This window comes from Eleutherodactylus coqui, chromosome 13 (assembly GCF_035609145.1).
Source record: "Eleutherodactylus coqui strain aEleCoq1 chromosome 13, aEleCoq1.hap1, whole genome shotgun sequence".
In the NCBI taxonomy this organism is placed as follows: Eukaryota; Metazoa; Chordata; class Amphibia; order Anura; family Eleutherodactylidae; genus Eleutherodactylus; species Eleutherodactylus coqui.
The window spans coordinates 85,795,047-85,820,892 of record NC_089849.1 but is presented as its reverse complement, the minus strand read 5'-3'; the positions used below and the strand labels follow the sequence as shown (position 1 = coordinate 85,820,892).

The 25,846-nt window shown below is 46.2% G+C and overlaps 1 protein-coding gene across 1 annotated transcript in view; it reads left to right on the top strand.

Moving 5' to 3' along the window:
- Nucleotides 1-5,713, top strand: part of CAPG (capping actin protein, gelsolin like) — a 30,318-nt gene extending 24,605 nt beyond the window's left edge. The window contains exons 6-10 of the mRNA XM_066586028.1: nucleotides 2,804-2,953; nucleotides 3,987-4,082; nucleotides 4,157-4,283; nucleotides 4,892-4,980; nucleotides 5,500-5,713. Of these exons, the coding sequence (XP_066442125.1) occupies nucleotides 2,804-2,953; nucleotides 3,987-4,082; nucleotides 4,157-4,283; nucleotides 4,892-4,980; nucleotides 5,500-5,565 (528 nt within the window). The 3' untranslated portion in view covers nucleotides 5,566-5,713. The remainder of the gene's footprint in view (nucleotides 1-2,803; nucleotides 2,954-3,986; nucleotides 4,083-4,156; nucleotides 4,284-4,891; nucleotides 4,981-5,499) is intronic.
- The last annotated feature ends 20,133 nt before the right edge of the window (nucleotides 5,714-25,846 follow it).

Genomic DNA, 25,846 nt, shown 5'->3' with positions numbered 1-25,846 from the left:
CACAACACAGGGAGACTGGGCTCCGACCACCCTGACAGACCACTAGTAGGGAGGATCATCTGATTGACAAGCACGAGCAGCTCCAACTGTTTTGTTATCCCCCATCCAGAGACGGGTGCCGCCATTGTTACACCCGTCTGTCGGAACCATTTCCAGGTGCTTGGCTGAAGGACATTTGGTCTCACGGCACCCATTACATGTACGGCCTTTGACAACCACCATCACCTCCATTTGCAGTGGTGTTGTGAACGATGAAACTGGACGCTACGGAGTGGAACTGGGTTGTCTTCAGTGGTGAAACCAGATTTAGTTTGGGCACAGACAAGGCGTGTCTGGAGACCTCGGCTTGAGCGGCTCAATCCTGCCTTTGCTGTGGAGCGGCGCACTGCCCCCTGCTGTTGTGATGGGCTGGGGGGCCATCCCATATGACAGTTGGTCCCCCCTAGTAGTGGTATGAGGGACAATGACCACTCAGCAATATGTTCAGGACATCCTGCAGCCACGTGTTCCTCTCATGGCGGCTTCCAGCAGGATAATGCTCGGCCGCACACACAAGGTGGTCACAGGAATGCCTTCACAACATTGTCACACTTCCGTGGCTAACTGGTCGCCATATTAATTGCCAACAGAAAATGTATGGGACCATCTGGGACGCCAACTTCACCAGGATGAGAGTTTGCACAAACTAGAGCCTCAATTACAGCAAATTTGGAGCGATATGCGCCAGGATATCATACGGAACCCGTATGCTGCCACGCCTACCCGTATTGACTTTTGTATCCAAGCTAAAGGAGATACAACCGGGTATTAGAGCCTCCATGCTCCCCTGTATTACATCTTGTATCCAAGCTAGAGGTGGAACAACAGGGTACTAGAGCCTCCATGCCTGCCCATATCACATCTTGTATCCAAGCTAGAGGCGGTACAACAGGGTACTAGAGCCTCCATGCTCACCCATATCACATCTTGTATCCAAGCTAGAGGTGGAACAACAGGGTACTAGAGCCTCCATGCCCGTCCGTATCACATCTTGTATCCAAGCTAGAGGCGGTACAACAGGGTACTAGAGCCTCCATGACCAACCACATCACATCTTGTATCCAAGCTAGAGGCGGTACAACAGGGTACTAGAGCCTCCATGCCTGCCTGTATCACATCTTGTATCCAAGCTAGAGGCGGTACAACAGGGTACTAGAGCCTCCATGCCTGCCTGTATCACATCTTGTATCCAAGCTAGATATGGTACAACAAGGTACTAGAGCCTCCATGCTTGCCTGTATCACATCTTGTATCCAAGTTAGATATGGTACAACAGGGTACTAGAGCCTCCATGCTTGCCTGTATCACATCTTGTATCCAAGCTAGAGGTGGTACAATAGGGTACTAGAGCCTTCATGCCCGTCCGTATCTTGAACCCAAACTATAGTCTGTTACCACCTTTGTTTATTAACCTTTTATGAGCCTGTTCTGTACTGAGCAGCAATCTGGTGTGTGCCCTGTCAGGATTACTCAAGTTCCAAGGTCTTCCACCAGGCATAGTAACTGCCTGCCTCCTCTCAAACCCTTCCCTTCAACTTGTGGGTCCTGTTTTTGCTTTGTGACTAATTTAAAACACACATAAAAAGGAGGTAAAGTTATCCTTCACTTGTTTATAAAGGTCTCCCCATCATATATTGACTGTCCACATAATTGCTGGGGACTGACTAATAAAATTGAAAGCAATGACAAGAACAGCGGTCGCCGAGTCTCCTATGTGATTGGAGCAGTAAGTCAGGAAAGGTATTGCTTCCCCTTAAGGAGAGCACCTAGAAGGTGAGGGAGATGACTTACAAGGCCATTCATGCTTCCCTGAGAAATATGTAAATGAGAAGCTGGAACAATACCTCTGCAGCGCCACCTATTGGAAGGCAGGATTTGTGTAAGTCAAGGTCAGACTTTTTAAACATGCCTTATAACAATGACTGGAAAATGTGAGCCAAAGCCAGAACAAAAAATATGAAATGTGAGCCAAAGCCAGAATACACAACCAGCAGTTTCAGACGATTGCCTCATGTGTGCAGTGGGATTCTGGCTTGACTAGTGAGAGGACCATAGACATGGGTCAGGAAGGTTATCATTTCTCCTTAAGGAGAGCACGTAGGTGAGTGTGGAGACTCATAAGGCCATGCATGCTCCCTCTGGGAAATATGCAAATGGGAAGGTTAAACAATACCTCTCCAGCACCCGTCATGCATAGTGTCACCCTATTCATTGTAGTGGGATCACCAGAGATGGCAGAGTTCATGTACGATCGCCTCTGCAATGAAGAGGCTCCATCTATACTGGCCACCTCCCACTTTTTTAATGCGTGGGAAAATAGATGACACTTGTGTGTGATAAAGCAAAAACACATGAAAAGTGCAATCAGCCGTGTGAATTAGTCACATGTTTTCATGGTCATTCCTCCTGACTCTGTATGACCACAGGCTTAGTCACATGTGCAAGACACACAGCTCATGAATATGAACTCCTTTTAAATGGACTTATTCATGAGCGATTTCCCCTCCCACCCCCCGCAGCCATGATGCAAAGATAAAAACGCAGCATGTTCTCTCTTTTGGTATTCCCTCGAAATGCCTTGCCCTTTTTTTTTTTGCAATGGGACCTTAAAAGACATCGCATTTCAGTCCGTGAGTATGCTGTGTATTTACGGACTGAAATACACAATACGGCCGTGTGAAAGAGCCCTATCGCTGACTCTCCACTGCCATCATTGCTGTGACTTACCAAAACTAAACAGTCATACTTTTGTCATCCATCCCAGATTATTTACGTCTGGTCAGGGTCTCAATCAAACATGCTGGAGAGGAATCGGGCACGGGATCTGGCCAATCAGATAAGAGACAGCGACAGACGTGGAGCTGCAAAGGTCGAAATTATACAAGAGGGGGAGGAGCCAGAAGAAATGATTCAGGTATCACCTGCGGCTGCCCTACAATGGCAGGAGCCCGAGATTGTTGGTAAAGGGAAGGTTCAGAAAAACAAAGTTTGTGGGAGGCAAATTTAATTGAAATGGATGAGATTCGTTATATATTTGTGCAAAAGCTACATTTGGGGATCTCCTTCACCTGGGTCCCTTTTATACCGGAGTCACATCACGAGAACAGGGAGCGACACAACAGCATCCCCGCTGCCGTAATCCTGGACCTCCACTGATCTAAACACATTAAATACCTCTTCGTGTGGCTCTGCACACTAGGCAACATTTTCGATTGATAGTGCATGCGGGGGCTTGGAAAGTCTGCCACCATATTTTAAAGTCTGCACCGATTATCTTCTGTGCCTTTCGCATGGAATTGTGAAAACTATCAGGAGGAACGTTAAAGAGACTGTCACCATTTTTTTGCAGCCCTCAGAGAGCATCATATTGTAGTGACTGTCACACTGATTACAGCAAAGTATCTTCTGTCTAAATCTGTGCAGTAGTTTTGGAGAAACTTGTATTTTATTAGTAGCAGACAGACACAGAACTACTCCTGCATATTTATTAGCCATAGGCTAGCCACACCCATCTTACCTCCCAGCCAATGATTGGCAGCGCTCTATGCACAGTAATAGACAGCCATCAATCAATGGCTGAAGGGTGGGGTGGGTGTAGCTACTGTAGCTAGCGCTCATGAAAATCCAGGACTACTTTAATTCTCTATGCATGTGCTGCTGATAAAATGCAAGTTTCTTCAAAACTACTGCACAGATCCACACAGCAGACATGTCACTATTCAGTGTGGCAGGAACTACCTTATGGCAACAGATTCTTGAACTTCACCCAAAAACAGACGGTAGTTTTTAGAAATCTCAAGCTCCCCAAAATGTAATCAAGCTCCATCCCAAGGGTGGTAAAAGGTTCTAGCCTGCTTAGTGCATGAGCGGCATGTACCCCGGCAGGAAAGGAATATTCTCTTGTACTTTTCAAGCTGATGTTCAGATCTTTTATGCACAATTCCTAGATCCTGGGAAAGAGACCAGAATCCCTGAAGGAAGGCTGCGCCGAGGACGATAAGGAAGCGGATAAGATGCATACAAGGGGAGCCGTACTTTATCAGGTATTAGCACCAATCTGACTTCTGTAAGGTGGCACCACATGCTCGATAGTCTCACCAGCATTATCAAATGACAGGTCTCGAATGCCAGCGGCAAGATGCAGGTCTCTCGAGTGGCAGATGGGGCCGTGTTCCGGAAAGAGCAGCTGATATCAGATGACTGCTTCATCCTGGACACTGTGGGGAGACTCTACGTTTGGAAAGGTATCGGTGGCTTATTAGAAGTAGCAACCATCCTTAATCTACTGTTATGGTGCTCCGCATAAGGCAGGCTAGTTACTCCACTCATTAGACCAAGCTACAGCTGGACTGAGTCTTTAATAATAAAAAATTAAAAAAAAAAAAATCACATTGTACCTGCATGCAAATCACAACATGAGTGCAATGTGATTTTTTTTTTTTTAAGTCCTAGGAAATAGTCGATCCTTACGAAGAATCACCCAAAAATAGGACAGGCGGCAATTTTTCATTTCCCAGCACTGCTGCAAGCGGTTAATCACTCATGCCAATAAAACACATTGAAATCCATTCAATGTGTAATCCACAGGCACGCGTTCCATCCATCGCCATCTGTGAGACTCGCCCATGTGAATACAAACTGACACGGATGAAACCGGCCAAGCACAGCGCTTAACTACTGATCAAGTGGTATTCTGGGCAGAAGCAATTTATTCCAAATATTTCCAGATAATCTTTTATATAAAAGTGGCCCAACACCCTCCTAGTCAGTAAAGTGGTCCGAATGGCCAGCAGCCAAAACTGAGGAGCCAAAAGGAAACGTCACAAAATAAACTGCAGTATGATTTTTGTAGGCAAAAAAGCAAACAAAGAAGAGCGGGAGCAATCACTGGAGATCGCCAATGAGTTCCTGTCGCTCATGAAATATTCTCCAAAAACTCAGGTAAGTCCTCTTAACCCCTTCCATTAGTCCAGTCAGCTTCAAAACAGCACAAGTTTTGCCCAGCGACACAACACACGTGCATCATGTATACTATGGATCCATCAATAGTGCTGAAAGTCTGTTTTATGGATGATGTAGAATGTAGCACTTCATACCTATACTACAGCTTCAACTATGGAGGAAGGGGACACTTGTGTAGCAAGGACCCCCATACTAAAAACAGACCAGGCTGCTGCTATATGATGCCTCTCTGGTTGCTCCCATCCTCCGTTATGGGGTGGTGTGACCTTGTACAGGACTTCTCTTGCCAGAGGAACTGCATTGATAGATAAGGCGGGAATTGGGTTATGAAAAAAAAAAATGTTCTGGGATCAAACAAGTTGTCCATCTAGCCTGGATAGCAAAACCCATTCCCATAATGGAGGCCCCATTGTTATAATTCTAGTTTAATGTCCTCTATGTAAGCCAATGTTGTGTAGGTTCCCTTCAAAAGCCATGACCATTTTCTTCTATCCGCAGGTCCAAGTAGTGTCTGAGGGCAACGAGTCACCACTCTTCAAACAATTCTTCATCGACTGGATGTGACCATAATGTCACCTAGAAGTGTCCATGCTATTTCCTACTAAAACAGTATAAGCAGTAGCCTCGCTACATACTATACCAGCATCGCATTGGTAGTGATTGAAATAGACGGGAACTGCTTATTCTGCAAATTAAACAACATTCATTGTAATCTTCACGGCTTGGAGCTGAATGTGCAGAACGTACCAGAGTATCCCACATCAGTAATGGTGCATGAAAGCTACCAGCCTCCCACACGGCTTATGGTACCTTTACACGGGACATTTGTCATTAGTCATTCAGTGAATAGAGGCAAAACACACCAAGATCTCTTCTGGGCACCTGCCTCCATACTGTGAACAGGTAGTCAAAGGTGAGCGACTGCCTGTTTTTATGGACCAATAGCCCACTTAACAACCCCCCCCAAAAAAAAAAAGTAAGACCATGTGACTCAGACAAGTGAGCGATTTCTCACTCACTGCCCCGTTGGTGGCTGTGTGTACATGGGCCAATAATAGCAAAAAAAATTGTATTTTTTAATCAGTTTGCAGCAATTATTTGGGCAATAATTGCCCCGTGTAAAGGTATTTTACCCAGCATTCATAGCCCAGCCCTTCTAATTCCTAATAGGAGGGTGGAACAAACATTGGATTCTCACATAGACCACTCATTTGTATAATTCATCTTTATTTCAAAAAACAAAGAAATCATAAAACATTTTCTGGACAGACTTTTTAGTCAGTATTTAAAGGGGAAATACATTCTCCAGTGGGAAAACCAAAGCATTAAAAGAACACCAAGTTATGCCAAGTGCAAGGCTTAAGGAGGCAGTGCGTGACTCAGGTTCAAAGACACTAGACACGCAGCACCCCTTAGGCCCTGCACTAGACAGACAGATTTAACAGCTCTGCTTGACATTTGCCTTTAAGAGCAATGTCCAGCGACATTCAAAATAAAGTTAAAGCTGAACTGTGAGCACATTTGGCTACATTAGGCCAGTGGTCTCCAACCTCCGGCACGAATCCCACAATGCTGAGCACTATAGTTCTGCAGCAACTGAAGTGCCGCGCGTTGGAGACCACTGCGTTAGGCAATCTGTTGAGTGGCTACCCCTACAAAGGAAGGCAATATGAAATTGCTTAAAGGGATTTTCCAGGCAGCGCCTGCTGTCACAGCCGATACACTCCGGGGCGGAGCAGAAGCCGCTGCTCCGACCCGTATAGTGGCCAGCAGTGGTAATTGCAGGCACCTCCCATCTATTTAAATGAGAGCCGCACCTGACCCTGCTGTATCCTGGCTGCGACAGTGGGCGCTGCCTGGAAAACCCCTTTAAGAGCAAGTCAAGTGAAGGCTATGATATTCAAGTTAACAGGGTGGCCTCCAACTTGCTTGGCAAAAGAATTAAAAACTAAATAAAATCTTAGAAGGAACACCAAGCTAAACAGATGCTGCATTATGCCAAGTGCAGGGCCTGAGAGAGCGATGCACTAGGCAAATCCGTGTCCCAGTTTTGCTCGGAGTGTTCCTTTAGGTCTCTGCAATGGTGTTAATAGGTAGAGGCCACCGCCATATTTATATATACAAGAGCAAAGAAACTTTATAGACAAGTGTGCACGCAGACTGAAGCTGGACACGATGTTGAAGGCATTAGCGGTCCTCCCCATATTTGTCTTTGGAAGAAGCTTAGTCGGTGCTTCTACCAATTAAAATGTATTTCATTCATTTTCCGCTTGGTAAGAGCACTTAACTGTAAGAATACAGGCTAGAAGCAACGCTAGTATGAGGAATATGACAGCAAAGACTATTCCTGGGAAAGTGGAGGTCAGGTGCTCGAAACTGGCCAGTCCTAAGGAAACAGCGTGTCAGAAACATGGCAGCATTTTAATAGGAGGCAATCTGTCTGCTACAATTAGGTGCCCAAACTGCAGGCATGATGTTATAGAACCGGAGGAGCTGAGCAGACTGATATATAGTTTTATGGGGAAAGATTCAGTAGAACTTGTGTTCTATTCATTTATATCTCTGCTCACTTTGAGCTGAATAGTCCAATGGGTGGAGCCATCAGTGATTCATACAGCTGTCACTCATAGCTCCCCCCACTGGACTGTTCAGCTCAGAATGAGCAGAGATATAGATGAATAAAACACAAGTTCTACTGAATCTTTCTCCATAAAACTATATATGTATCTGCTCAACTCCTCCGGCTCTATAACACGATGCCTGCAGGGTGGACAACATGTTCTGGCTGACAGGTTCCCTTTAAATAATGGTCGGCCTGGGTCAAAGTTTTGTTACCTAATTCATTCGACCGTTGAAAAACCACGGGTCCAGTGGTTCCCACAAAGTACAGAGAAGTATCAGACTCGGCCCGTCGACCTTGGAGAGAGAGAAACCACGTTGAGAGGAAAGCCAAGGATGAAGTTAAGCATAGAATTAACTCATAGGGACATTTGGGGAAATGCATAAAATCTGGTGCCATCATGAAATTACCACTTTTCTATAGTTGGGCTCGGATTGTAGGGATGTGTTAATGAAGATCAGCCATGTATCTAGTGGCAGGAATGTTTTTCAATGGTGGGCTGCCACGGCACCAGCATTATCTGCTTCCACAATCCTAGCTGGATGCTACTAGCAGTGCTTGGCATTCATGGATGATGTTACAGTAAGACTAATACAGGACCGAACAGAAAAAGGTGCATGAGAAGCAATGACTTAAAGGGGTTGTCCAGGATTAGAAAAACATGGCTGCTTCCTTCCAGAAATAGCGCCACACTAGTCCACGAGTGTTTGGTGTTGTAATTCATCTCCTTTGATGTAATATCAAATCGACAGATATGGCATCGTTTTGGGAATAAAGCAGCCATGTTCTGGATAACCCCTTAAATGCAAAAACTTACTGCGTGTGAGATTAGCACAATCTGACGTACAGCTTTCAGATAAGGAAGGCAGACACACCGAGACACTACAGAAGAAATAAACCTAGAAGATAAGGATTGCAGTGGTCATTGAAGATACAGTAATGGTAAACTTAAAGAAAGTCGGGCAATATCTTAAGGTCCCTTTACATGCGACTGTCAGGCGCATAAGCACCCAACCACAGTCTGTCAGGACGATTAATCTCCAGTGAGAATTCGGGCGATAATCGCCTCATGTAAAGGTACCTTTAGTGCCATTTCACAGGGCTATTCGTAGTGTTTTAAGGAGTCCCAATCAAGATAAGTTCTCGTTTAACTGGCTTTCACACAGACCAATCAGATTGATGTTCGATTGTTGGCTGATGTAAAAGGGTTTACAGGTAGGGATGAGCGAGTATACTCGCTAAGGCACTACTCGCTCGAGTAATGTGCCTTAGCCGAGTATCTCCCTGCTCGTCCCTAAAGATTCGGGGGCCGCCGCAGCTGACAGGTGAGTTGCGGCGGGGAGCAGGGGAGAGCGGGCGGGAGAGAGAGATCTCCCCTCCGTTCCTCCCCGCTCTCCCCCGCAGCTCCCCGCCCCGCGGCGGCACCCGAATCTTTCGGGACGAGCAGGGAGATACTCGGCTAAGGCACATTACTCGAGCGAGTAGTGCCTTAGCGAGTATACTCGCTCATCCCTATTTACAGACGATAAGCGTAGGTCATGGAATATTCTACTCTACCTTTACACCACTGTTGGGTGCGTTAGTGCCCAGCAGCCATGCCAGCGTCTGTCGCTCCTGAGCTTTATATGTGTGTGATCGTCATTAAAATGAATGGAGATGGAGTGGGGCGGCATCGTTCCAGCCCGCCGCCTCTATTCACAGTAAGCAGGCACCTAGTTTACATGGGCCAATACCTCGTTCAGATTTCTGCATGCAGAAATTGGACAAATGAGAAGTGAATGAATTCTCATTCGATGTTCAGTTGGTACATTTACACAGAACCTTAATCAGAATCCCGCGATCTGGTGAATGAACGATTTATCGGCCCATGTAAACGGGCCCAAGACCACCTTTACCCATTTGTAACGTCCACTTCATCAGCAGTTGTACCTCTGTGTTGTATGGAAAGCCAACGAAGGTAAAGGCAGACACCGCAAATCTCTGATAGCTCGAGGGGATGGAGCCCGGCAGAATCTTTGTCACAGTGTCGTCGTCGGAATATGGACATCTGCAAGACCAGAGTATCTAATAAACTTATCGTCTGAGTGGAAACCGAGCCGAATAAAACAAACCCTGATAAGGTTACAGTGAAAGATCATCCAAACTCACTGCCTGAGGAAACAGGGCAACTAAAGGGCAGAGAGAACAAGCTATGAAAATATACCCCAAACCAGGCAAAACAGATAAACCATTAACCCTTTCCAATCCACTGTCTGACGGCTGAAGACATTCTGATTGATGGCTGTACAGCTCTGATGTCGGAAGACGTCCAGCAGGGTATTCTTACTGTATATTACTGGCCAGTCTGTTGTCGGGGGGCCTCTCCAGCATGTCACATACCGCAGTATTGGCTCTAGCCAACAGATGGCGCCATTGTATAATGGCAGAATGAGAGAGCCCCCTAGGAAACCCTAAATCCAAAATTGGATTGCAAAGGGTTAAGGTGCATTTACATGGGTGTATGCAGCATATTTACATGTGTAAATGGGAAGATGGAATAATACCTCTGCAGATGGAATGTGTCCAATTCTATATGTTGGTCGGCTTCCACTCCGACCCCGGTGTATCCCAACACAACCGGCGCTGCCTGGAAAATCTCCAACTCCCATTAGCATCCCTCACTAAACTAGGCACTACATCTACCACCTAGTACCTCCAAACCATGTACAAGGTGAGTCTTAAATTTGAGGTGCACCATAGTCACTGCTATACAGCTCTGCCCGTTTCTTTTCCCGGGCTCGAGCCATTACTGAGAGGCCATTACTCAGGTGGAGTCTAGTTGGCCTAACTGGCCAGCTCCAAAGCAGAAGAAAAAAAACAAAAACACAAAAAAAAAAAAAAACACCTTTCACTGCTGAACTTTTTCCTGACATCAGGCCACTTTGTAGGGTTAACCGTAGAATTAACTTTCAGATTACTTCATATTGAAAATGAACGCCTGTCCTGCCCCGGGGCATCAGCAGTGTCAGGACCAAGTCAATGCGGGATTGGTGTTGGGAGATTGCAGCAGGCAAGGCAGCAGAGATGTTCCCATTCAGCAGCTGGACCTGCATAGTCTGTTGGCCTGCGCAACCAAGGACTAAAGAGCAGAATATGGACTATCGCTGAGCCGCTGCTTCCTAGGTCATCATTTTACCCCATTAATGTTCACACTTTATTCTGTGTGCATGTTCAGTGTAGGTCATAAGAGAAGCTCCTGGCGTATATGTAGAGTTGATCAATACACTCAGAGATCCAACGGATGACTAGAGTCTTTTCCACATCCACTGGGCTGGTTTAACGTGTAAAGGAAAGCAAAACCTGCTCTGTTAGGATACTATATGTTCATTCACTTTGCTATGGTCCATAACCTAAGCGTTATATGGGTTTAAAGGGGTTGTTCTACTTTTAGCTGTTTGGCTGCAGGAAGCCGACAGCTCCGTACAGTGCAGTGGGCCGGGCTGGAACTGCAGGAGTCGTCCTATTAAAATGAATGGAACTCTGCCTGCAGTACCAACCCAGGCCACCGTGCAATGTACGGAGCCGTCTACTCCCTGCAGCCAAACAGCTAGGAGTGAAATCACTTTAAAAAGAAATCAGTACTCTATTATATAAAGTTAAATTTTACTAGCTATGGAAATAAGTCATCTCACCACAGATGTTTATACTGTAAAATGGTGATATACAGCTTTTGTGCCAAAAGTGGCTGACATTTAAGCTGTATGGGGGCACACTATCACTATGGGGCGCCGAAGGGGATCATTATTACATTCTGGGGCACTATGCAGTGTTTGTGTAGAGGTGGGGAAATCTGAAGGGATGTGTTATGGTGGTGGTGGTGGGGGGGGGGGGGGGGAATCAAGGAGCCAAAGAGGTCTGTCTGACAGAATATTGGTCTGGGCTAGAAGGAAAAAAAGTGAGAGATGACGTTACGAGTGAGTCATTGCACTAACTGTACTACTAAGAGCCGACGGCTAGAAAAAAAATTACATATTGTATTTCCCATTTTATACATGAGTAGCAGAAAAAATCCTGGTTACAGTTTGGTGACTCACCCATCATATACGACGGGCCACCCCAAAGTAGATGCAGGATTCATGCTCGGGGCTCCCCAACAGTGGTGGAGGCGGAGATGCAGCCTTCGATCAGAGGGTTGTAGAAGTCTAGCCTCCAAGAAGACGAGCTCCCGAAGAAGAACCTCTAATGGAAAATCCTCCGATGCGTAGAACGAAGAATATGATGAACCTGCACCAAAATATTAAATACTAGGGTTTCTACTCTTGCACATCCTAATTTGAAGGGGCCATATATATCTAGGTTATACAGCCTTTATAGCAGAGGCGTAACTTGAAGTTTCTGGGCCCCAATGCAAAAACTGGAACGGGGCCCCTCAACTATAATGCTTTATTCATAGTACTGGGCTCCCTATATGGAGAAGAGGGGCCTTATGGGCCCCCTAAGGCTCCTGGGCCCGGGTGCAACGGCATCCCCTGCATCCCCTATAGTTACGCCCCTGCTTTATAGTAATTGCTGCAATAAATTGTAGTTGAACTTCCATATAAAGGCTTTCATATTGCAAAGGGTTAGGGAAACAATTAGGGCAACATCAGATTATCATTTCTGAGATTGAAGACGTCATCTTGAGGTCAGCGTAGGGTCCCGAGCTCTGGAGGACTCGGACCATCTACATAATGCATTGCTACTGCAGAGGAATGCTGGAGCTTCCCGCCGGTGGGGTAGTTCTTTCGAGAAGGGATCATCTTCAAGAGGAAACCCCTTTAAACTACAGCTAAGACATTTAGTGAATAAAGTGATCCATGTAATATTTTATCGAAAGTCTCGTCACCTTTAGATATGCGCAGCTCCACACTCAGAACGCCAGTACTTGTCACCGTAGGAGGCTTTGGGGCCAATACCACCAGAGACACATTCGTCAGGGTGTTATACAGACATCGAGACAAAACCCTGGAAAGGGGTGAGGGGGTCACAAGAGTAAGATTTTTAAAAGTGTACAGCAGAAACCAGCATATTGCTGAGAATCTTGAAAAAAAAAGAAAATTTTCTGTAAATCTAGGGAAAGTTAAGCAAAAGTGACTAAGTGCTATAATGGTGACCTTATAGGCTAGTAGATAGGAAAAGATTCAAGATTTTAGGGGAACATGCACTTAAAGGGATTTTTAAAGTAAAACATGGCAGCTTTCTTCCAAGAGCTGCACCACTGCTGTCCATGGGCTGTGCCTGTATTGCTGCTCAGGTCCATTGAGGTGCATGGAGCTGCATCATCATGCTCAAGTTTTGCGCTGCTGCTGTAAGAAAGTGGCCATTTCTTTTCTGGACAACCCTCCAGCCCACCATCAAGACCGCAGAGTTACCAGTCTATAGTTGCTACCCTTATTTGCAGCAGGATGCTGTGTGGCCTACACGGGACATGCTCAGAGATGCAGGCTGGGGTGTAGCTATAGGGGTGCAGAGGTAGCAGTCGCTACCAGGCCCTGGAGATTTAAGGGGCCCAGAGGCCCCTCTATCATACAAGAAAGCGCCAGTATTACATATGGCACATAGATGGTTGGGGGGGGGGGGGCACATTATACATTTTGCATTGGGGCCCCCAACATTTAGCCTCTACCTAATCTTTTAAGATTCTAACAATGTCCCCCCTGGCTGCCAGTGTTGAATCGACGGGCTTTTTAAAAGACCCAACGATGTAGAGTACAGTTGTGGGGGGGGCCTCCATGCTGAATTTTGCATCTGCGCCCGAGTCTTTAGCTATGCCTCTGTCCACAGCTTCTACCTCCGCTCAGCGGCAGCCTGGTGGTTGGTTTAAAGGTGAATGGCCACGCAGTTTTGTTGTGCACCATTTTACAGCTTGTGCGAATTTGTAAATTGAGGAGATTACTGCGAGTTAAAGGCGAGTGGTCCTTGGACTGTAATGACCACATGGTGCTCTGAGATCATACTTCTGGTGCTCAGAGTTTGCAACAGAGACTAGTTGGGGACAATTCTGTGAAAGGTAGCAACTTTAGTCAACAGGACTCAAGGATGTGCAGGGCAGACTCGACGAGTGAGGTTTGCACCCCACAGGCTTGTTATAGGGCCTGTACATGGCTCCGAGCAAAGCCAGAAACCGCAGAACAAGCACAGCGCTCACATGCCCATTTGTTTTAGCGATCGGTGGGGGTCCCAGCAGCCAGGCCCCACCAACCAAAGCTTCTGACAAGTCAGAATGGTAGAAAAAAAATAGTTCTACTTTAACTTCTACGTCAGCAGCTGTTCTTTAAAGGTAACCCTGAAAGCACTCCTCACATGTAACCATTTTTTCCAATGTATCCAAAATGGAAGATGTAACAACTTTGCAACGAATTTCCTGTTGCAGCCATTTTTAATGATTATTTTTTCCAAAACTTATCATTGAATTTTCTGTTGCTGCGTAAAGGCTTTTTTTGGAGGGGAAAAAAAAAGAAAAATCTGGAAAATTGCAATGCGTTTTCTTGGGCTTTATTTTTACAGCATCCATTGCACAGTAGAATCTACATGTTAACATTATTCCGCAGGTCAGTAATGACGGCAATGCCAAGATTACATACCGGTAGTTCATATTTTACTACCGGTACAGACGCATTTTTATCACTTTCTATTCCATTTGTTTGGATTGTAAAGTGACAAGACAAAAAAGAAAGAAATAGCAATTTTTTTTTAACCGCATGCACTAATTTTTAGAATTTTTTATTTTTCTTTAGAGAACTAATGTAATTTTTTTCTAAACTTTAATATTTAAAAAAAAAAAAAGGTTCACTTTTTTATTCTTTAGTCCCACTGGGGGACTTCAGCATGCAATTACTTGTATAATACATATCAATACTCTTGCATTGTAGTTTGTTGTGCTGCCTACACTATCCTATTACACCATGCCTTTGGCAGCACTAACTTCGGAGACCTTGGGGCTTTCCTTAGACCCCAGCTGTCATGATAAACCCTTGGCACCCTGAGATTGCATTACAGAGGACTGATTGGGTGGCAGAGTTCCCAGTGTAAGCTGTAAGTGCCACTGTTCCTAACGGTAATTGCAGGGGAGTGTCAGCTGTATAACAAAGCTGGCAACCGCTACATATGAAGTGGGCTCAGCAACTCCCACATATTATCATGGAAGCTGACTACAAGCACCCTGGGTAACCTGGTCTGGTAAACTCCCTCCCATCTGTTCCCCAATGGTTACTAATTTACATTTGGCAGTTAGCAAAAAATAGGGGACATATGGATGAAAGTGAGACCACGCTGAATCCTGTGGGATTTAACCCTTTCTAATCCATTGTCTGACGTCTAAAGACATTCTGATTGAAGCCTGTACAGCTCCGATGTCGGAAGACGTCTGGCAGGATATTCTTACTGTAGATTACTGACCATTCTATTGTTGAGGGCCTCTCCAGCATGTCCCATACTGCAGTACTGGTTTTAGCCAGCAGATGGTGCCCTTGTATAAGGGCAGAAAGAGAAAGTCCCCTAGGAAACCCTGAATCCAAAATTGGATTGCAAAGGGTTAAGCTGTAAAACTAAGTTAGAATACTTAGGCTAAATCATGCCCAACTGCGGTTGCCAGCAGCCACATGATTACTAAGCACAATCATGCAGCCATTGACTGTGTGCAGCCAGCCAGAGCATACCCTCACCTTAGGGTTGTACGGCTTTCAAGGAGTTGTACAGTTCTACTGATGAGACGAGTTGGGTATACAGACCAGACTTTACTGTCTTATGTGATTGCCAAAGGCATTAAAAGTCATAATTGAAGCCCAAGAACATTGTAAAACACTTACGTGAGGCTGCTGTCACGGGTGATAGACCCCAAGGGTGAAACTCGAACATGTGGCTTTGCAGTTAGAGACAACTGATATACCAGGCGTCCTTGGAGAAACTGAAAAAAGAGACAGCCTGATTCAACAGTCTTAATGTGAGATGACTTATAAAGGACATACATAATATCTTCTTACCCGGCTGCTGCTACATGTGGATAAGTGTCCTTTAAATTCTAAGAAATCCCCCAAGATTGTAGCGGAGGGACAAGTGCCAGGCCCAAGAACTACTGAAGATAATCGTAGTGGAGGGGTGGTTACATAGCGAGACAGGATCAGTCGGAAAAGTCCATCGGGGAAGCAGTGAACCGTTACTGAAGGAAGCAAGGTGGATGCAAAAGTCACATTCTAGTCATTTCTAGAGTGTTAAGGCTAGAAACTGCAACAGTCCGATATTTAGGAGGCTATGCCTAGTTGGTTTAGGTCACCCATATGTACAGTAGGCACAAATAATTCTATGTTCTCCTTCTCTGCATGTATACAAGTCTAAAACAACAGAAAGGAACTCTTCATACACCATGGCAACTAACAATGCATACTTCCTTTTGGGTCTCAAGTTATTTCGGTGGTGCCAACTGCTGGGTACAGCGGCTATGAAAGATGGTCAGTTGCTTAGGAGCAACCTGAAATGCCACACTACATATTATAAGGCTGTTGGCTGTAGTCAAGACTACTTTAGAAGAAGCAGCTCTCATAACTCACCCGTATGTCCATAATGGCAAGGACTGATGGCGTCTACAGGGTCATGGCAGCAACGGTAACCCAAACACGTGTCACGCGGGACTGTAGAATTCAGACATGTTATCCTTCCTTTTGGAACTAGACACTGTGAAGGAGTCAACTTATCTGTAGGGGAAAAAAACATGTCAAGAGAAGATAGTAGCAATAGGAAGACAAGAGTCCAGTGAGGTGAACACTACCAGAAGACTCTGTGGTTGGCATGAAGTCCGTTGGTCTTACTGATGGCAATTTTTCAGTCTGGCGGAAAACGGTATCGTTGGCTGTACGCATCACCATGGTTATAAGGTTTTCCGTTCGTTTTGTTGTGACTTTGTACTCATTGGTTAGACTGGTTTTAATTGTAGGTCTGTCAGATGGTAACTTTTTTACGGTAGGACTTTCCGTTCTATACTGTGTGGTTTTCCAAGGATGACTAGTAGTAGGTGCAGATGTTTTTGGACTTCGAGGTCTGGGTGTATGATGCATTATTCTTGGTTGAAAAGTTTTTGGCTTAGGGCAAATTAGATCCAGATCTTCGGATTTTGCACGGCCAACCAGTCTCACACGAAGAAGCCACGCTCCGTCCTACAAAGGGACCAAATGCCAAACCTTTAAAAGGGCTTGAGCCAACTATATTCTGAAAAAAAATGTTTAAAGTAGTGTTTCTCCATTCCAGTCCTAAAGCCCCCAACAGGTCATGTTTTCAGGATATCCTAAGTATTGCACAAGTGATGGAATTATCAGTCCTCGGATGTTGGGTCTCTATAGGAGATTTTCAAATCATGATCTGCTAGGGGCAGACGAGGACTGAAGTTCAGAAACACTGCTTCAGGCCCAATGCACTCAGGCGGATTTTTACTGCCAAATCCCCAGCAATGTCTGTCCATAGCATGCAATGTAAAAGGATTCTTCAACCCACGTGAGCGAAAATCACTTGCGATTTCTGCTTGTAGAGGAAGAATCGCAGCATGCTCTATTTTCGTGCGGGACTTGCACTGATGATTTCCATTGCAGTCAATGGAAGCCATCCGACCAGCGGTGATTCCGAAATGTCAATTTCGAAATCGCCATGGATCCGTGTATTTGTGGCATTCTCTGCATTGCACATGTGTGCTGGCACATCCGCTGCACATAGAAGACCAATCCAGACAGGTACACGTAGGCGTGCGGATTTGGTCGCAGTGCCAACCGTTTGCTATAGGATTATGAAGCTGGCTATTAGAGTTTAACCCACCTTCTGAACCGCTAAACATATTATGTAAGGAGTGTAAAATATACTTCCTCCATCTGGACTTTGCGTTGAGAGAAGACATTTTGATAGACAACCGAGTATGTCGTACCCCATATCAAACTCATCTGTGGAGAGAAAAAAAATGAAGGATATGATTGTGTCATCTAGGAGCATATCCCTGGATATTACCATCTGCAGTCCTAAAGACAGAGCAGATTCAGAGATATTACCATCTAAGTGTTGGCAATGAAGAGCGGATTCCCTGCCATCATGTGCCCTTAAATAGAGCAGTCCAAACCAAGAGCATATCCCCAGCAAGGTCATCACAGTGTCCCAAGTGTTGAGCACAGCCTTGACATCGCCATCAATGTGCCCTTCACTTGGTGCATACACCCCAACATTGCCATCTTAGTGTGTCCATACCCCGTATGTCCCTGCCATGGGCAGCGCATGACTTACCGCCAATTGCTAGGCTGCAGCTGTACTTGCAACTGGGAACATCATCAAGTATGGGTGCATCCGGCAATTAGCAGTAATAAGCGAGTTTTAGGGCTCATTCACACAAATATGAAATCAATTCTTTTGAATAGATTAATTCACATGAGCAACATGTTCTATTTCTCAGCGTTCCCACGAAGAATCGCCTGTTTCCTATGGGCCCTTGCAAAAAAAATTGCATGGCGCTCGCATGCCCTTGCGATGTGCATGTGAGTCTGGTACGATTTTTCCTTATTGAAGTCTATGGGAAACACTTGTGATCCTATCTTGGCATGAAAAAGCACAATTTCACAGAAGTGATGCAATTTTTAATCCAAAACGTCTCATTGTGAAAAAAAAAACAAAACACGCACGTTGCCAAGTGCAATATCTGACAGGTTCTTGAGCCAATATTGCGCTCACCCGTGTGAATGTAGCCTTACCCAAAGCTTGGCGTTCACCAGTGGATTCTGGGGTGCACTGACAGTGCCATGTATGCTGAGGTAAGGGGAATCGATGTAGTTACCAAAATCAGCTGCGGTACGGCTTCTGATGCAGGTTTTTTTTTGCAAATGCTGCGGAATTTGCAACAGAAATTCCACAGCATTTCTGCGCCGTCTGAACGTATCCATAGCCTATGTTCACACGGGCGAGCGCGATATCAGGCAGAGAACTCCGGCCTGATCTCATGCTTGTCAACATGCGTTTGACCTGCGGGTGTGAGGCATTTTTCATGCAAACACATCTCGCATCACTTCTGTGAAGTTGTGATCCTCCGGCGCTTGTTTCACGCGCATTAGGATGATCGGCAACTGTTTCTTATTTATGTCACGGCATGCGATGTGTTTGATTGCCCCAATGAAAACTATGGGCGATGCATTCTGAAGGACACAAAAAAACTGGATTTTTTGACTTTGCGGCATCATGGTGAGGGGGAAAAATAAATAAAAAGCCATCGCTCATGTCTAGGGCTCCATTCAGAAGAATGGCATCCATACTCGTGCGAGTTCTGTGCTTCTCGCAACACACAAAACTCGTGGAAGCTTCGTACTCGTAGCCCGAAATCAAGGCCATACGTAGTGTTAACTATGCAGACTTTCTGCAGTTGAATGTCCTGCAGAAAATCCATAGCATTCTACAGCACAAGCAACGTGAAAAACCACCAATGCAGACGCCTGCGCTCCGACTGCTTAAATCTGCTTCAGATTTTCGGCGCAGAGATCACGCTCTGTAATATCGAGTGAAATCTGCTGCGGATCCAGAGCAAAATCAGAGACAATAACACCATTTGGTGCAGATTTTTGTGGATTAGCTTCCTCGTGTCACCATACCCTTGCGCAAATTTCCACCGCAAATTTTCCATTGTGGATTCCAGTGTAGATTTGAACCAAAGCAGGTCGAGATGTGCGAGTACTACATGCAAACTGAGGATTTTGGCGTGGAGTCGTCCGGGATTTCACTCCCTCATTTGAAGAGGTGAAGTCCACAGTGACTATCCAGAGTCCCGCGACTTCCATATTGGGGCCACAGGACAATTTACTCTATGGAGTTTTTCTGCAGTGTGTGGATGAGTTGTCTTCTAAATTGCGTCCAGTTCGCCGCACTGTAACAAGCTGCGTATTCCCCACGTGTAAACCCACCGCTGAGTATATGTAGCACGTGGACTGCAAGTGGAAATACCCCTGATTGTATTCAGACTGGGAGGCTCAGGTCGTAAAACCGTACTGGAAGAGTCATGGCCGTCTGAAAAATCAGGACAAAAATGCATGATTTTCCAATTCCGCTTTTGTGGCTTTAACTGCATCATCTGAATTGAGTCGAAGGATATATAGTCATACAATAACCTCATGTATCCGAACCCCCCACTCACCGGCAACGGACACACGATCCTGCCAATAATGCTGGTCAAACCACGTGGCTGCCGCAGGTGGGCACAGTTTCGGCCACATGCCGTTACTACATTGTGGGACCGTACCGTAAATGGAAGAAAAAACAATTTGGAATTCCCATCACCCATCTCTCCCAGGGGCAATAAAAATGAAGTATATCCCAGGATTGTATCTTTTAGACGTCATACACAAAATATTTCAGTAGCTATCATTTCACATGGCAAATACCATAACATTATGTGACTGCAACATGCGAGTGTGCATCTGCGTATAATCCACAAATCCTCATTAAAGGAGATGTCCCGAGGCAGCAAGTGGGTCTATACACTTCTGTATGGCCATAATAATGCACTTTGTAATGTACATTGTGCATTAATTATGAGCCATACAGAAGTTATAAAAAGTTTTATACTTACCTGCTCCGTTGCTGGCGTCCTCGTCTCCATGGTGCCGACTAATTTTTGGCCTCCGATGGCCAAATTAGCCGCGCTTGCGCAGTCCGGGTCTTCTGCAGTCTTCTATGGGGCTCCGTGTAGCTCCGCCCCGTCACGTGCCGATTCCAGCCAATCAGGAGGCTGGAATCGGCAGTGGACCGCACAGAAGAGCTGCGGTCCACGGAGGAAGAGGCCATCTTCAGCGGTGAGTAGAGAAGTCACCGGAGCGCGGGGATTAAGGTAAGCGCTCCGGTGAGCTTTCTTTACCTCCCTGCATCGGGGTTGTCTCGCGCCGAGCGGGGGGGGGGTTGAAAAAAAAAAAAACCCGTTTCGGCGCGGGACAACCCCTTTAAGACACTCAAGAAATCTATCGTTAACCTTCACCTGAGTACTATAAACAGTGTCCTGAATTTCATCTAGAAGTACTGAATATTAAAAGGGGGTGCTACAGTCTCCGGAAAATAAGGCCACAGTAGGAACATTGCTCTGTATGAGGTGTCTGGGAGGACAGAAACATCTGAGTGTGGCAGTGCCATTTCCAGAACTCCTGTAGAAGTCAATGGCAGTTACACACAGAGCAGCTCACTGTGCCGCAGCGTTTCCATAACTCGGCAGTTACACACAGAGCAGCTCCCTGTGCCGCAGCGTTTCCATAACTCGGCAGTTACACACAGAGCAGCTCCCTGTGCCGCACCGTTTCCATAACTCGGCAGTTACACACAGAGCAGCTCCCTGTGCCGCACCGTTTCCATAACTCGGCAGTTACACACAGAGCAGCTCACTGTGCCGCACCGTTTCCATAACTCGGCAGTTACACACAGAGCAGCTCCCTGTGCCGCAGCGTTTCCATAACTCGGCAGTTACACACAGAGCAGCTCCCTGTGCCGCACCGTTTCCATAACTCGGCAGTTACACACAGAGCAGCTCCCTGTGCCGCACCGTTTCCATAACTCGGCAGTTACACACAGAGCAGCTCCCTGTGCCGCACCGTTTCCATAACTCGGCAGTTACACACAGAGCAGCTCCCTGTGCCGCACCGTTTCCATAACTCGGCAGTTACACACAGAGCAGCTCCCTGTGCCGCACCGTTTCCATAACTCGGCAGTTACACACAGAGCAGCTCACTGTGCTACACTGTCTGTAACTCAAATTGACTTTTATGCTCGAGTGTTTCAGTTCTTTGTGCCACATAATACAGTTAGGCGGGGCTGGTGGGGGCCATAACGAGAGAAGGAACCTACACCTGGCATAGCCTGTGGATATGCTGTAAAAGTGAGATGGGATACCCCTTTTAATATATCCTTTGATAATATCTAAATATAACATGCATAGCATATCACCCCGTACTGAACTTTTCTAGGTACAATGAACACATCTAGCCTATGGGTGTATTCAGACCACATGCACAATTGCCATGGTTTCCGATGTAGTTTTTGATGTGAAAAAAAAACAAGTCCCAGTAAAGCCGTACGCAGCTTTTCCGAAGAGTATTTAAAGGCACTGTCTGAATACAACCTTTGAATATCTCTAGATAGAATATTCATTGCTCACGGCGTGCTAATAATCTCATCGCCCCATAACGGCAGAGGCCCGCTGGCAGGGGCTGAAACATTGTTGGATTGTTGCTGTGATGCAGCCAAGTGCCCTACCGCCACGCAAATGGTTCCAGCTAGCAATTAGATTCAGTGTTAACGGTCTGTAGGCTAATGGCCACATGTAGCAGTCGGGACAACCTACAGTTAATCTGCCCGCATTATAGCTGTAATGTGGGACCCTGCTGAAGTATGGCAGATATCTCTACAGATGTAGCAGAGCTCAATTTTAGGCCGATCTCACGACCGGAAAGGAATTGCGGATCAATCAAATGCACTGGATTACACAATTCCGGGTAGAACGCAGCGGGTTCTATTTTACCGTAGATATCCAATAAAGAGCCCACTGTTCTCTATGGTCGCGGATATACCCACGTCACTGCTAGAGCCTCATGTGACGCAAAGTGTTAAGGCAGCAGTATGCAGTCCTAAGCTCTTGCTCACATCCTGAAGGTTGTAAGTTCAATCCCCGCGTGGTTCAGGTAGCCGGCTCAAGGTTAACTGACTCTTATCCTTCAGAGGTCGGTAAAAGGAGCACCCAGCTTGCTGGGGGTAATCATTTACCTGAAAGCGCTGCGGAATAAACTGGCGCTATACAAATACGATTTTTATTTATTTAAGCAACGGCATGAGAAATTTACACAAACACAAAGGTCTACTGCTTATGGCCGCCAGCGTGAGGATGCAATAGTTAGTTATACGCAGTATATTACGTGGCCGTATGCAGGGTCACAGCCAGGATAAAGACTGGCCTCAGCAAGCGGATTCTGCATACGGTCGTGTAAGCCCGGCCTTAGGGTTGCTTCACACAAGCGCATGGTCACAGCGTATTAAGCACACAGGTTTTGCGCGTTCAACATGTTCCATGTTGCTTCTCACAGACACATTGTTTGACCTATGCACACAATTGCACGACAGTATATTCTTTCTGTACTTGTGGCCATAAACATCACCTGCACCTCCTCATCTAAAAAGTAAAGAGGTCCAAAAACTCACCTCGAATTTGGAAAGAGAGTTCTTCCCCCAAGTACTCTGGGGACACCTGGAGCTGCACCCCCTCCTTGCCGCACCTATAGTCTAACCCAGTGGTGTTACTACATAGACCAAGTGGGGGCCACATGGCCAAGAGGAGCAACCACAAACCACCCAAAGACCTCCAGACCAACATTCTGCAGAGGGAACAGCAGAACAACTTTCAAGAGGGGGATTCTACAGTTGGGAAGTAGGCACCATGTGATGCCTGTGTATAGTAGGAGTGAGCCCCACCGATGGGCGGTATATATAGAGTAAGGTGTCACGCAGGTAGGATACTAGTAGCAGGGGAACTTTTCACTTAATTAACCCACCATCAATTAACCTGATCATATCTACCATTCTTTAACTCACCTGCAGTTAGTCAGATGAAGAAGTGGCACGCCCTTGTGGTCACCTTGGGGTACTGCATATTGACAATGTTTTTTACAGCTCTCTTTATTGATTGAACCTAATAGCTGAATGTTCACACTGCGGAAATTCAGCAGCGTGAAATAACCCCCGGCATGTCCTATTTGCCGTGGGAATATGCATGGCCGGCTTCCATTGTGGTCAATGGAAGCTGGCCGTCACGCTATACTTCCGCTGTAGCACAAGCTGTAGCTGAAACGTAAAATCGGACAGCCGGAAAAGATAGCGCATATGGTGCGCGTTCCGGTCGGACGATTTTACGCACACCCGGAAAAGATAGGACTTGTCCTATCTTTTGCGGGAATACGCGCGGCCGTTCCCATAGACTCCTATGGGAGCCTCCAAGGAAGGGGTAGGGTGTTTAGGAGTGGCTCGCATTGCTTAAGTCCCTTCCCGTTCCCTTTGCTCCCATAGGCTGGGGCAGAGAGGGGGAAGGAAGTTTAGCGCACTAACACTGGCAAGAGGCGCAGGGACGGGGGAGGGAGTATTCTGGGCTGCGGCATATGTAATGCGCAGTCCATCTGTCTAAATGGGCGAGAAAACAAAAGATGCCGCCGCGACTTGTACGTGGCTGCCTCTCATTCATGCGATTTTTCGTTCCAACGAAAATCACAGCGCCCGTGTGAAAGAGCCCTGCCATGAATTTCCCACGTACGTTCCATCCAACAGCGGTGTGGACATATTAATAACAGATTCATTTCAATGTGTTTATTCACATGAGCGATGCTGCGAGATAGAAAAATCGCTGCCCGTCTTATTTTTGGGCGATTCCTCGTGTGGAATCCCATCATTTCCTATGGGATCTTAAAAACCCCTCGCACGTTTTTACCCTTAAAAACTACTTGAAGCGCTTGTGTTTTTTCCACACGTGTGAAAAATGCACCTAAAAGGCTTTTTTTAAAGCAAGAATTCTTCATGCATCATCCAGAAACGCAATTTTAACAGCAGAATATCGTTCCCCGTTTCATGGACGACTGCCCGCTTAGGCTAATTTCCCCTGGGTGAGTGCGATATCAGGGCGTGATGGGCGCTTGCCAACATGTGGTTTTCCCCGCTGATGCGATGCGTCTTTATATCAGTAGCGCCTCACATCACTTCGGGGAAGTAGCGATCCTCCGCTGTGGCTGATCATGGAGTTCTTTTAATGGGCAAACCTTGCATCGTGTGAGAACAACGGGCGATGCGATGCGGGAGCACGCACCAGACAGGACCTGCCATGATTCGTTTCCTGCATCGCACAGCAAAAGCTGCTCCTATGTACGACCCCATTCACAGGAATGGATACAGTCATGCAAGATTTGTGCGTCTCGCAATGTATAAATCTCACACCATTTTCTTGACCAGGTGCAAACGTCTTTATGGATGCGTGGTTTTGCAGGTAAACAGCAGCCATTGTTGGCGCAGTTTTGGACTGAAGCCTCAGCCTGGTCGTACTGCGATCTGTCCTTACCCAATGGGGCACATTTATTACCGAGGTTTCCCCACAATTGCTCCTTTTTTGGCACACACATTACCTTCAGCACGTCCGACACGCACCTGAACGCTCCAACTCACTGCGGCTTACAAATGATTTAAGTGGTTGCCGACGGTTTATGGTTTTAGCCGTAGGGACCACGGACGCAGGACGGAATGTCTCGTTACAATGCTGCAGAATCTGCCATCCATGTATTTCACACCGCCTCATGTGCGGAATTTGGCGCGGCTTTGTCGGCAGGATTCTGCTATTTTCAGAAGCAGTGTGTACTTTGGCGCTGCATATTCCACAGGAGGGCGTAATCTGAAGCGTTGCTGCAGAATATTTCGTGTTGTGTGGAAGGTCCCAAAGGGTGCTTCAGCTGATGATCGTCCAGTTGGGCAGGCTGCGGATTTAAATTGATTGGCTCATAATGACAGCCCCTTTTTTTTGTGAGGGCTCCATGGTGTTAGGCCTGTGGCACACGGGGGGACAGCGATATTGCAAATGTGTTTCCACAATTTTTGTGCGATATCGCTGCCTTTTCTCACAGCGATACCCCAATTTTCTGATTGGCTCTCATAAGAAGCAAGAGGGCTGTGATTGGTCCATCGAACGCTTCACTAACTGGCTGAGTTGCGGGGCTCAAGAGCCAATCAAGGCCCTTGCTTTCTGGAGGTGGGATTTATGAACCCCAGTGTGCGTGTACATTTTATTTTTAAAGTAATGCAGCTGGGGGTTATTTTCAGGGTAGGGCTTATGCTTTAAGCGACCCTGAAAATCCATTAGGGTAGGCGTTTCAACTGCAATTTCGTGTGATGCAATGCTACTAAAACAAATGCTCCATAGAAAGACATGGGCGACAAAAACACAAAACCAAAACCGCAAATTGCGGCTGTATAGAATATGCTACAATTTTTTTGTCACAATGTAGCAGCCTATAAAACACCGCAAATGTGAAGGAACCCATAGGAAAGCATGGGCTTCACATACATGCGATTGGTAGTGCTGTTACATCGCGAGAAAATCGCGCAATTTTGTCACCCGTGTGAAAGCAGGCTTAGAAGCAGCTCAACGTCCTGTGGCTTACCCATGGTGCCTTTGTGCTCGAGTTTGGAGAATGC